This window comes from Cinclus cinclus, chromosome 9 (genome assembly GCF_963662255.1).
Source record: "Cinclus cinclus chromosome 9, bCinCin1.1, whole genome shotgun sequence".
Lineage (NCBI taxonomy): Eukaryota > Metazoa > Chordata > Aves > Passeriformes > Cinclidae > Cinclus > Cinclus cinclus.
In genome coordinates, this window is record NC_085054.1 from 11,405,316 (window position 1) to 11,418,802 (window position 13,487).

A 13,487-nucleotide genomic window follows, 5' to 3' on the forward strand; every position below is an offset into this window, starting at 1 on the left:
ATTTTGGGCCAAATGTCATCTAATTATCATACAGTTTACAAGAATCTCACTTTCTCCTCTAAAAGCTGTACTATGAATTAATTGTCCAAAACGTGGCAGTGGCTTTCTCTAGAATTTGCCTTTTTGTTCAGTTTTATACAGGGAAATGAAGTCTTCTGTAACTCTTTTATTATTGTTTATAACTATATTTTGTTTCTTTTGACCAATATTGTAAAACTGAATGTATCAAATTCAGGATTAAATAATGATATTTGTGTTTTAACTTCCCTGTTGTGTCTTTGAAGCTCTGTTTCTCTTCAGTTTTACTGATGTTGTCTTTGCCACGAGTGCATGTCATATTATCCTCATTCTGCCATTTTTTTTTCCAGTATCATGATGTGATTGTCATAACTTCTGCTTGAAAGAACTTTGCTGGTATATTTTTACACATAGCCTATTACAATTTGTATAATTTACCCTCCCTTTTTATAATACAACTTATTTACACATCTAAAGCAGCAGTCACGTGAGGAGGTGTAAGTGCTTTACCAGTCTTAATGAGTTCAGTCTGTTACCTTGCTGTACAGAAATGGATTTCACTTCCCCTGCCCCATGCTGCCAAAAGTGAAACTGAGGCACTAATGCTGTCTTGCCCAAAGTCAGGTGGCAAGTGTGTCCTTTAAAAGTAAGAATTGGACCTTTTTGCCTGTAGGTAATATAAAGTATTTTTTTTTGCTGCTTTGCATTGCTATTCAGTTTCTATTTTTAGTGTAATTTGTTCATTCCTGGGATGGTCATGGGTGGTTGGATTAGGTAGGACATGGAGTTTGTACCAGGAGTCTGAAGGAGGGGAGTGGCTCTGTGGGCTGCATAATACAGAGAGCTGCCATAGTGACATAGTAAATATGGTGCCACAAAAGACTATCACAGAAAGTAAGTAGAAATTGTTTTAATTGATAATATATGCATACCGTTAACATGAAATTTAACCAGTTTTTAATACTTTCTAAAAGAATATTTGCATCTAAAAAAACTCTTTATGTTTATTTATTAATTGCTTACAAATTTATTAATTGCTAGAGAAACTGACCTTGTCCATTGTCTTCCATTGGAATAAAGGCTGGAAATTAACATTTTTGCTCTTTGGAATGTCATTTTTAAAAAGGTTAGATTATGGAAGAAGTGTGAGATTTTTCTAGGTTGTGGAAGGAAAGATAGACAATTTTCCTAGACTTTGCTCTTCCTTTGAAACTTTAGTTTCATTGCAAGACAGAATATAGGAGCAATGTTCCTTCTGCCTCTTGAAGCTATCCTGTGTTCCAAATGAGAAGTAAAGATGTGTACAGGTAGACATTGTGTGCACCTATTTTAATGACAGATGTAGATTTCTGGAAACTGCGTGAATCTTTTTGGCCTGGAAGTCTTCCCTTTGGAGGAAATATTGGAAGCTGACATTTTAACTGTAGACTGGGATCTTTAAAGAGAAAGTCTTGCATTCACAGTTGATAAAGAAGACAGTAAACTTTACTAACAAGCTGTTTGTTTCCAACAACAGTTGTGATTCAACCTCTTAAATATTTTTATGGATGCAGAATTTTGCTGATTCTCACTAAAACCAAGACAGACTGTTGCTAGAAGTCATAAACCAGTTCAAAATGCCAGAAGTTTCCAAGTGCCTCCATTGTACTTAAAATACACTCCAAATTCCTCTACCCTTTGCCAATATCAATAAGCAAAAATTTTTCTCTAGCAGGCAGCAGGGCTGGGAGTTGGAGAACAAATGCTGCAGGCAAATAGCCTGATTGTTAACACTAAAGAGAGGGGTTAGCAGAGTATCAGGCCAACATTTCAGGAGAAGTATGACACCCTGGAGTGTAAGACTTTTCAAAGCTTGGCTTTGCATACAATAACACAGTGTTTAGCAGAAATTACAGAAATTATAATGTAAGTACAAAAATGTGCAGTGTTTTATTTGTGGGGAGTGGGGAATAATTTTAGAAATCATAAGCTAAAGCTAGGTGCTTTTATCTTTATAAATAAAAGTGGCCTGATTTTTTTGAAGGTGCTGACTATCCACCGTGTCAACGGCTATACAGAAACATTAAGAATCATATAAATGTTGGGTCATATTGGTGTAGGCACCTAAATATGGGATCTGTGTGCTAGTGGGTTTTTTTTCTGTGGGTTCTACCTGGCTTTTTTCACACATTAGGACTTTGGTTTGAGATTTTAAATTCCTCAGTGCAGGGCATATGTTTGTGGTGTTTCTGCAGATTGGAACTTCCGAAACAGATGGCATGAAGATTCTGAAGAATCAGACTTGGACACCCTCTCTTAAAAGTCTATGAACACATTATTTAATTATTGTAGTGGAGATGACTGTTGAGTGGGAAAGAAGACTCGGGGGACTAGAGTCCAGCTTTGCTTCTCTTGCTCCTCCCTCCTCCCACACTGCTTACCTTATGTGCTCTTTTACTTATTCTTTTAAACAATTGCTGTGGTTTTGCTGCTTTTGGCTACTTTTTAGTGTAAAAACTAGGGTCTTATTTTAATTTTTCTTTGTTAAATATTTGGTTGTACTTTTCAACATTTATTTTATATTCTGAGTTTATTTGATTAATGAAATATAAACAATAGTGTATTTCATTTTGAAGCAACATTTCTTATAAAAGTAATTTTTAGAGGGATAAAGATACATTGCACATAATTCTGGGACCTTGGCTTATTTTTAGTATATTGAAAAAAACAGAAAGGGAACATGTAAGAATGCTCTACCTCCTTGTCTGCTCCCATAGGCAGTGAGAATGATCAATGCTTGTCATGCTGAGCCTGGTGTTTTCCTCTTACAGGAGGTTCTTGGAGCTGCTTGTTTCTTACTTCCAGTGACTTAAATAGAAGCTATTTAGGTGTTTCTTTTTCTGGCCTTGGGAAGAACTAAAATCTCCCCGTATTTATAAACTACCCTGGAAAAGAGATTTCAGTGCTGCTGAGGCAACTTTTTCTGCCTACTAATAGGTATAGTCAAGGGAAGTGAAACAGCTTTCTTTGGAGCAAAGTTTGAGAGTGTAGGGTAATGAAAACTGTAATGAGAGCTTGTTCTCAATTAGCAGCTCTTTTCTTGTGTGCTACTTCCCAGATAAATTTTTCAGGGCAACAAAAATGGAAGTGGAGATGACTGGCCAGTCAAATACATGTTGAGAACCACTAATAAAAATAAAGTGATCACTCAAGCTTACTCATTTATGTAGAAAGTCATCTTAGCTGCATCTTTAGCAGAGCTCTGCCACCCTTTAATTCTCAAAGCATCCTCTACTTCTAGGAAGAGAAGTATTGCAATGTATTTTGAAGGAAAAATGAGATTTTGAATTTGTCCTTTTTCATCTGGTCCACTCCCCTTGGAATAAGTACATTCCCAGCAATCTTACAGGAGACTGTGCTTTCAAACACAGCACCAAGTGCATACTGAGCAACTTCTAATTAAAAACACCTCAAAGATCACTCTGTGATGAGATTTACATCAATTTGTCAAGCACAATGTGTGACAGAAGTTGAGAGTCTATTAGGTGATGACTCTTGTCTCCTGCTGCATCTGAATCCCTTTCAAGGAACAGAAAAAGGTCACAGCATTTGTGTTTTATAAGGTACCACTCATAGCTGTGAGCTGGGGTGATGTGTTGTCCTAGACTTGAGCAGGATTTATTTCCCTATACTGAGAAAGTTGAGTGACAATACTCACAGAGAATATAAACTGTTTTTTTTTCTCTCCCTGTTTTTTTTTTTCTCTGTTGTGTTGTTTTGTTTTGCTATAGCTGAGCTCCAGTAGTCCAAGGCCACCTCCAAGGCTTCCCACTCCCTGAGCTGAATGGCCACAGGCAGCTCATTATCATGACTTGTGTTGCTGTCTCCAGCATTTTAAAAACTCTTTTTCTGTTTCTCTAGCAATAAGAATGAAGTCATCTGCACTGTGACTCTTAACCCTTTTAAAAAGAATTTCTGTTAAAATATCCGTCAAGAGCCTCAGCATGGGCTGTACGTGCTCTTGCTGTAAAATAAGCATATCACTGAACTTGATGAGTGCCTGGGGAAAACTGCAGTTGCTGCTCTGTACCATAGAGTCCCTAGCCAGCATGCTCACATGAATTCCCACCCTGGCTTTATTGTGAGAATATTAGGAAACAGAATAGAATATTTCAGCTGGAAGGGACTTAGAGCAATCGTCAATACTTGGAAAGTTGCTTCAATTCTTTCCTTTGCTTTCAGCGTCTCTGCTGTCTCTCTCCTTTCTGGCATTTCAACCTGTACAATTCTTTACGTTCAGCCTGACACTGACTTGCTGGGCAGACTAATGAAGCAGTCTGTGACCTTCAGTGCTGCCCAGAGCAGGACCTCTTTTAAGGTGATGGGACACTGTTTCCTCCAGTGACCCCTACGGCCCTCCATCCCATTCTCAGTGCACCCTGCCAGACACATATTTTGATTTCATCTTTGAATCATTGTAAATATTGCAGGAATTTTAATAATTCATGCTGGTTTATCCTGAATGGCCAAACGTCATTTCTGTGTGACTGGGGTAGGACTCTGTGTGCATGGAGCCAGGCTCTGCTGCAAGCAGGCTGCATTGCTGCTGGTCTCTCTTGCTTAGCAGTGGGAACACTGCCCAAGCACAGACATCTTCCAAAACCAACCACTGCCATCCCCCATGGCTGCTTTGGCAGTATTGAATTCAGTAGCAATGTGGTCTTTGTGCTTTTTGCATTAAATTGAAGTACTGGGCTGCAGCTTAAGCCTGTGGAAACATTGCATCTTCTTTCTCCAAGGTTTGCCTATTTCCCTTTAAAGTCTCACCTTTGAGATGGTTGATTCATGAGCAGGGAGAGGTTTTTCAGCACTTTAAGAGCATGAATTTAATGTTTGCCATATCCAAAAGACTGGTGTTTTGGCAAGGGTGGCTGAATATTGTGTGGAACTCTTGACCTGTCATTTATTCAGTGCAATATTAAAGCAAATTATCATGGATTCATGCTCATATAATGTGCAGAGCCAAAGCTTGGAACCAAACTTCTGTATCTCTGCAATTCCACTGAGAAAAATAGATTTTTGGAGAGGAGTAAGGCCATCAGTATGCTTTAAAATTTCAGAGTGGTTTAAAAATGAAGTCCTTTTTCTTTGATCTGGTGTTTGGAAAACATGAGTGAGAGGACCTGTTTTTTTAATTTCTCTTTTTTTATTTTTTCTGTTGGTGGGAAGATGCAGGTGGCAGGAGATATAGCTGAAGTTCCTTGCTCACTTTCCTACCAACTTCAGCACAAACCAGAGAGGGAGCTTGCTTGACAGCTTAGGGTACAATACATTGTTGGTTGTTTATTAGATGCTTGAAATGATCATGTATTCGGTAAGGCAGCTGTTAAGAATGACTGACAGTAACAGGCTTGTTTGTCTTTAAAGTGAGAACTTGTATCTTGCTGTTTAATGAGGGGTTTACAATGGTATTTAGGTTTGTGCATAAATTTCAGGAGAGTTTTGTCTTGCATTCTCATGAATATGGATAAATTCAATAAACTGAGAGGAGTATTTTGTCAGTTAAAAGCATCTTGGGCACCCTTTAAACTGAGGATGTGTGTGCAAGAGCTCCAGTTCTTGCTTGTCAAAATTTGAAGTCACTCTGCAACATCTCCTGTTTTATTGTCTACAGAACTGTGAGCATCTTGAGTCTGCCTGCCATTCTCTGAACTAACATCTTTATCATATCTTTCTACAGTTCTGCAGTCACAGAGTTCTTGAGTTTCACCGTTTATCATCTGTGGTTTCTTTTTCAGCTTACTTAAGAATGTACAGTTTCACTGCATTTATTTATCTCTCTATTAATATTTTTTTAAAGCTAATGCACCGATCTGTCCAGTCGCCTGTGGCAAGGGACATCCAGCAGCCAAACTCAGATGTGGAATATGATTTGTTTGGCTGTAGTGTTCTCAATTTTGCCATTGCACTGGAGAGGGATGGCTGTCTTTCATGTTGCATTCTGTGTGTGTGGATTCTTGTCTTAGTCATGAAGCTGAGAGAGCAATATATATGAAGTAACCAAAGCAAAGATTAAACTTATGGATATTTTAGAGTTTTTATTTATTGCAGGTAATCAAAGTATATAGTGAAGATGATACTAGCAGAGCTTTGGAAGTTCCAAGTGATATAACAGCCAGGGATCTGTGTCAGCTCTTGATATTGAAGAACCACTATGTTGATGATCACAGCTGGACTCTCTTTGAACAACTTACCCACACAGGTTTAGGTAAGACTAATAGTATATAATGATATGATGGTAAAAAAGGTGTTTGGTTTTCATTTTCATATGGAAGTACAATTCTAATAGAAAGACTTGGAAACAAAATGACAGGAGGTCTTGTGTGATTTTTTTCTTTTTGGGGTTCTTGCTACTGATTATTTTTGAAAGCATAGGTATATACTGGATTTTTTTCATGGTACATTTGCTTCACACTGCTTGATATGCATCTCTAAGAATGGTTTGGAAGACACTAACAGTTAAAATTCTCACTGCAAATTTTTCATTGCTCTATACTGCTTTTCTCTGGCAATTCTTCCTCTCTTACGGGTGGTGTTCCCTGCTTATCTCTAGGAAGACTTGGGTTATTTTCATTGCAAATAAAATCCCGTTTGTTCCCAATACACCTGTGTGACATATCTGACATCAGGGACAGAAAGAGGTTACACAGTGCTGCTTTATAGGACTATAGGACTTGGTTTTCAGAAGTAATATCAGAGTGGGCTGTCAGTATTTTCCTTCACTACATTCAGTTTGGATAGATTTATGGTGAGCTGTGGAGTAAAGTGCTACTTTAAAAGGAAAACAAAACCATTCCTCTAAACTTCCACACAGGACCAGTGAACTGTGTTGAAGCGATGCCATGTGTAGTATTTTAAGTTGCTGGTAACAAGATGCTGTGAAATCCTTTCACATCATCACTGTTCCTCTAGTGTAGTAAAACTCCTGTTTTTCTATCATGCAGTTCAAAATGTGTAATCTGGGGTTTCAATGTCTGATCTCTGTTCCTTTTCGAAGTGTATAGGTGTACTTTTGCAGTATTTAAAACATAAGGCAAATTAGTTGTAGGGAGAAAGGGGATTTTTACAGAGATGTAAGAAAATGCAGAATACAGGAAAGACTTTCTTTAGCAAGAGAGGAGCTCAGAAGCTCCCTGCTGGAATGTAATATTGAACTGAATCTCAAGTTATACAATCTTACTTGCTTTTGCAGTTCTTGTTTCAGTGCTGTATTGTGTATGCATTTGATAGGAAATTATGTTAGAAAAAGTCTACTAGAAGTCAAATGCCAAAGAAATATGGTTATAATTTCACATCACTCAAAATTTCCATGTTATTCTTGAACTTTGTCACTGTACTAGAGCTAAAAAAGGTAGTACTTCTGCAACTTCAAGGGCAGTTCCATCTGCTAGTGCAAAGTGTGGCTTGAAAAAGGATGCTCTGGAAGCCTTCCTGCATTCTAAAATACATAGAAAACTCCATGAAGTTCTTAATTCTCAAAAGAGACTGCAACTTGTACCTGGTAACTTCAGTGCTGTTGATTTAAAAAAAATTAAAATGCACACACCACAGACAAAAATCAAACACTCCCACAAACATTTTCCCTGGCCATTCCCTCCCTCCCTCCCCCCCCCCAGATATTTCAACATGGCTAAAAGCTATTGTTAGAGTTCCTTTCTCTGGATGTATCTAGGGAATCTGGCCTTGTGTTTTTTTTGAAAATAAACTTGACTGTGCATCTCTGACTCAATTATGTTTAACAGCTGTATTTTAAGGATGAACTACAAAAGCTAAAGCTATTTTCTGCCCTTTTATACTCCTTTTTCCTGTGAAGGCAGACACAAACATTTTTCAAATTTCTTCTCTTGATCTATGAGATTTCAAAGATATTTGTAACCTTTTGCACTGAATGTATCAGCTGTAAGATGCTTCCAACTCAGAGTAAGGCTGGAGTTAAATCTGGGTCGAGGCTGAAAATGACTGTTATAGAAGAGGTAGCAAAATGGCTTTAGAAAACTGTACTGTATAAACAGCAGAAGTGTTTTCTGTATTTTATATTGTAGCTGGTGTTCAAGTAGTGTAGTAGCTATTGAAGAAGACGCCTTTGAGAAATCATGTCAGAACTATAGGGCACAGCACTGTATTTCTGTATTTTTGTATTCTGTATTTGCACAGCACACTTTTTGGCTAGTGTGTTTTCTTCAATCTGGAGGGTTTCTTGGAAGATTTCAATATCAAATAATTAGTAAAATTTATTTTCCTAATATTCTGATATTCTTGAAATTGCTGAAGACCTTCATTCACCATGCACCATTATAATTGCTCCAGCTGCTTTCAATGTAGTACTAGAAAAAGGTGAATGCTTCATTTTAAAAGTAAAATAATTTCCTAGATGATGAGGTTGGCAATTCAACATTGCTGGCAAATGAAAGAAACAATTTGAGATATCCTCTACATATTTTTTAAGTACGGAACAATAATGGAATTATTGTTATGATACTGGTTTAGATGTGGTTTTGTTAGAAAGAATTATTCATCTTGAGTTGCTTTAAGTATAATCTTAAGCATTGGAAGAGTAGCTTGAACAAATATTTTTCAAATTATGAGTTGTTTTGGGATTGTTTTCTTTTTGTTATTGTTGTATGTTTTGCCCATTAAATTTGGAAAGTCTTTTTCATCTCATAAGTTAAGTGAATAGTATTGAAAAGAGAGGTGCTACGTATGTCTGTGTAGACTCCAGGATGATGTGGATTAATAATTCATCCATCAATTAGTGAACATTTTCCTTAAAATCTAACAGTTGTCTGAATACTCCTGAATTAGAGATAATTGTGTGACTCTTAGTCAGCTGAGTAGAGTGTTCTACTTTTAATCAAGACAGACATTAATTACATCACTGGATTGTGCCTTCATTGCTGTGTGGAAGTATCTGCTGTGAAGGTTTAAAAAGGAAAAAAAAAACAACAAAACTCCCACCTAAAGCAAAGCATAAACCCACGGTCTCTATATTTCAGTTTTCACAAGCATAAATGCCCTTCGGAGCAGAGCTCTCTTGTTGAACACTAAGGATGGTTGTGTCCTCACTGCACCCAGCCCACTGCTGCTGCCTTGCCAGCCAGGAAGCTCAGCCTTCCTCCCCACCTCCCAGGTTCTGCAGTGACAGGGGTTCTGTTTCAAAGTTCAGCTGTTCTTGCAGTTCTATGAATCAATATATTTCAGAACTTTGTCTTTCTGGTATGTGTTCTTTTTATCCTAATATATTGAATTCAAATACATTTTTGAATGGTTTTCACAATGTCTAAGATCATTGAAAGCAGCTGAAGTGTGCCTAAATTTGGATGATGCCTTGTCATCCCTACCACCAAGTAGGAATGGTGGGAGTCCCATACTTCCACTGCAATTCCCTTCTGCAGGGCAGGCTCTGAAAAAAGAACAGTTTTCCATAACTGCTCTCTTTTGTAAAGGAAGTGCTATCTTCGTCTAGATTTTTTTCATTTTCTAGTGAGAAATTTTTGTGCTGACTGTAAACAGTTTTCTGTTTGCATCTGCAGCTGAACACATGTTCTAGGGCTCTTCCTTTGAGTAGAGGGTAGTGCCTTGGCCAGGCACATCATCAGTATCTTTCAGTCACTGAAATCATTTTGATTTCGATTTGCGTTCTTTCAGGTAGTCTGTGCTGTGGTGCTGAGCACTGTGTTTTGATTTTTTATATAGTTTAATTTTTTCCCCACTGGGTGGCTAGAGGAGAGGCTTTTTGAAATATGTTCTGTCATGTACTCCAGTATGAAATCTTTCATGTGCATTAAATACTTTCCATAGTTAAGGAGGCTGTTGTAGACTGTACCAGGTGCTAGTCATGTTAGAGATAGCAGTAATAAAGAGATAATGGGAGTTAGAACCTCTCCAGTCTAGTTGGAAGACAAAAATGATCTACCAAAACTGAAGGACAGCTTTTTCATGTCACCATTTAGGGATTTGATTACAGGACTGGTTTTTGGAGGGCACTCAGTGTTTCAGTTCCTACAAAAAAGTAAGTTTACTCAGTTATAAAATATTTTTTGCTGTGACACCTTAAAAATAAAGAAATATCAGTACCGTTACCCGTCCTTTGGGGTGATGCACAAAGTCATATTTTTCAACCAAGAAGTAAGTCTTGAGGAAATGGTGTTTTCTTAAATGTCACAATGCCAAGCATTTAAGAGTTTTAAATGTCATCTCAGAGGAGCACTTTCTCTCTGTAAAACTGAAAGGAAAAAAAATGCTGTTTTTGACTAAGAGCTTCAGTTCTTTAGTGTCTCTTTGCCCTTGCATCTGAAGAATGTGTTTTGGAGTAGAACAACCTGTACAAAGTTTTAAAATGCTTACTTTCCTTTTGCTGTTTTTGGGTATTTTTGTTTTCTGAATTTCTTTATGGTTTTATTTGCTTCATTTAATCTGGTTACAGAGTGGGATTTTCATATAGCATCCTTAATATTTGTCATTTTGGACTCAAGAATTGGTTAAATTCAGTGAAGAATGAGTTAAATTCAATGAAAGTTTAACTTTGCTCTGCATTATCTGTAAATCATGAGAGTTCTTTATCATCTGCTAGTCATGAGCTTGATATTTGCTTTTGCATTTTCTTCTAAATTATTTTATTTTCTTATAGGAAGAGCTATAGAAGACCATGAATTAGTGATGGAAGTGCAGTCAAATTGGGTAATGGAAGAGGAAACCAAACTGTATTTTAGAAAAAATTATGCAAAATATGAGTTTTTTAAAAATCCACTGGTAAGTCCTACCATTATATCTGTGAAGTGATGCAGTTACTGTTCTTAAAAAAAGTCCCTTTTTTTTGCGCGCAGATAGTCAGAGTTTAAATTTTTAATTGTAACAGGAGTCAAAAGGAATAATCGAGAGGGAACATGTGAAATACAGGAATGTATCGTAGTGCATGTGATCATTGGCTGGTCCCTTTCTTACAGCTGTAAAACATCCACGTTCATTTCTTTATTTTTGGAGGTGATGGGAGCAGCAGTGGGTTTGATTGTATTGAAATTTGCACACGGATGTAAAGCAAAATTAGATTTTTGCAACTCATTGAACTTTTCATGAAGTGACAACATATAAAATGAAGCAGTGTGAGGAGGTGCACCCCTAGCCAAGATGATTTTATTGTTGAAGTGAAAATTGAATGTTCTGGCCCAGCATTGCCCAATTGCAGCTTCTCCCAGCTGTAGCTAAATGACAACTGACACAAAAGGCCATGAGCAGCCATAACCTATTAGGGGTAAGTGAAAGTGAAGCCAAAGTTAGTGTACATAAGGAATGGAAAGAGAGCAGAGATATCTTGTAACTCAGGGATGTTGCCAAAGGTTAATGCTGCTGATTCAGACCTTGGCTGATGGCAAAGGCCATGGAAGCAGCCCTGGCTCAGCAGAAGGAACTTACCATCTGGTTGCTCCATGGTGTATTTGGACAACTCCTAATGCTGTCTCTTATAAAGCCAGCTTGTTTCAGATGTAAAAGGGAGAAATAGCAAAGTTGTGTGAGTCTCTTCCAGAGACTATCAATGTTTTCTCAAAATTCTGTGTTTTTCAGCAAATAATATATAGCATATGCCAATTTTTGGGATGATATTAAGGGGTAAGCCTGAACTATTGCATCAGAGAATCTTCAGTGTCTTGCACTGCACTGAGAACCTAAATTGCATAAACAAAAGAGAAAGTATTATATTTATTTCTACAGAACTTTGATACAAGTTCTTGTTGTTACAGAGCTTTTTTCCAGATCATATGATATCTTTTCCAAGTGAGACCAATGCAGCTCTAAGCCACTCTGGGGTATTACAGGTATGTAGTCCTTGAATGAAGATGAACCAGCACAACTCGGAATTTCCCCTTCTCTGTGTTGTGTGAGCATAGTTCCTTATTGCTGTTGGATCTGTTGCTAGGTTTGGAATAACTGATGACAGGGTTAATAACTTTTTTTCTCAAGAGATATGAAACTGTGTGTCCCTTCCAAGCAACGCTTGGAAACTTGGACTTCCTTTAAGAATCAAGAAGCACCAAAGCAGAGAAAATACAGTGAAAACATTAGATACCTTTATTGGGTATTTCAGGTGAAAGACCCTTTTTCTATAAATAGATGGAGTGCTAAACAAACTAAGCAGCAGGCTATGGTGGAATACCAAAGAACTGGTGATGTGACAGAAATGGATGTGAAAAAGAGTTAAATGGTTAAACTTAACAAGTAGAAAATTTAGACTGATTAGTATGATTTGTTAGCCTGAAGGTTACTGTAGCCGTCAAAAAAAATTATGGTAGGTCACTCAGAGTTAGTCATCTTTTGAGTAGACACAAGGTTCTAATTTACAGTGGGAATAATGAAATGATAATACAGAATGACCATATCAGGGATCATTGTCTTACTTTCAAAGGGGGGAAAAATTACTAATAAAGGTGGAAGCATACACATCACTCTTGTTTGCTTGTCACTAGAAAAATTAAATAATAGAAGAAGAACTTCCACTAGTCTCAAGACAGCAAACTTATGCATGGGTTTTGGGGATAAAGAGTGATTGGAAAGGCAATATAATAACACAGGATATTAACACAGAGCAGAAGTAAAAGAAACAGAAATTACAGTTTTTAAAAGATCTATATGATAAAGTCTACCTTGGTATCTACCAGTAAATGAAAACCATTTCAAGTAACTAATTCTCAAAGCATTCGAAGCATAAAGATATTAAATAGTTATATCCTTATAAAAGTGGATGTTAATCAAGATGTTAATATTATCACAATTATAGTAAAAAAATTTGTAAATTAAATTTGATACACACTAGATTCTGTAAGTAATTTTTACAAACTTAAATTATTTTTTTCTGATTTCAAAAGTGCTGAAAATCTAATGAAAATTGTTTCCCTTTTGCCACCTACATGGCGCAGATTTTGCAGTCTAGCATAAACATTTAATTTAGAAAATTCTAAACCCTATGTAAATAGAACTGTATATTTTTACTCACAGATGTAATTTAGTAGTTAAAAGAAAGGGAAGACTTCTATAAGAGAACTATTTGCCATATATTCTTGTACAGAACTTCTTTAAACCCATATTGTGAGATCTAGATTATGTTCAAAGCTTAATTCAAAGGTTAAGTAAATGTAAATCTAAATGTATCTGGTTACTTGCCAGTTTGGTAGCTTGAAAAGAGTTGCAAACTCTCCTCTATTGCTATTTTGTGTTGTGTTGCAGGTTTAATTGTATTTCGTCAAATAGAACTTGATAGGCACAAAGTAGAGAATACCTTGATGGATTGTGCAGCCGTTGTGCACATTTCAGCAGAAACTGTTGGGTAAATTGTTTACAGTGAGTCACTATTTCCTTGGCAACTTTCATTAAGACAAGTTAATGGGCTGCATTATTATTTGTGATGTGCTTGGTTAAGTATCAAAAGAGGCATTCGTTTG

The 13,487-nt window shown here is 36.9% G+C and overlaps 1 protein-coding gene across 2 annotated transcripts in view; it reads left to right on the plus strand.

Moving 5' to 3' along the window:
* Positions 1-13,487, plus strand: part of GRB14 (growth factor receptor bound protein 14) — a 57,558-nt gene that overhangs the window by 27,456 nt on the left and 16,615 nt on the right. For both annotated transcript variants that reach the window (XM_062498218.1, XM_062498219.1), the window contains 3 exons: positions 6,109-6,265; positions 10,685-10,806; positions 11,793-11,867. In XM_062498218.1, coding sequence (XP_062354202.1) covers positions 6,109-6,265; positions 10,685-10,806; positions 11,793-11,867 — 354 coding nt within the window. The remainder of the gene's footprint in view (positions 1-6,108; positions 6,266-10,684; positions 10,807-11,792; positions 11,868-13,487) is intronic.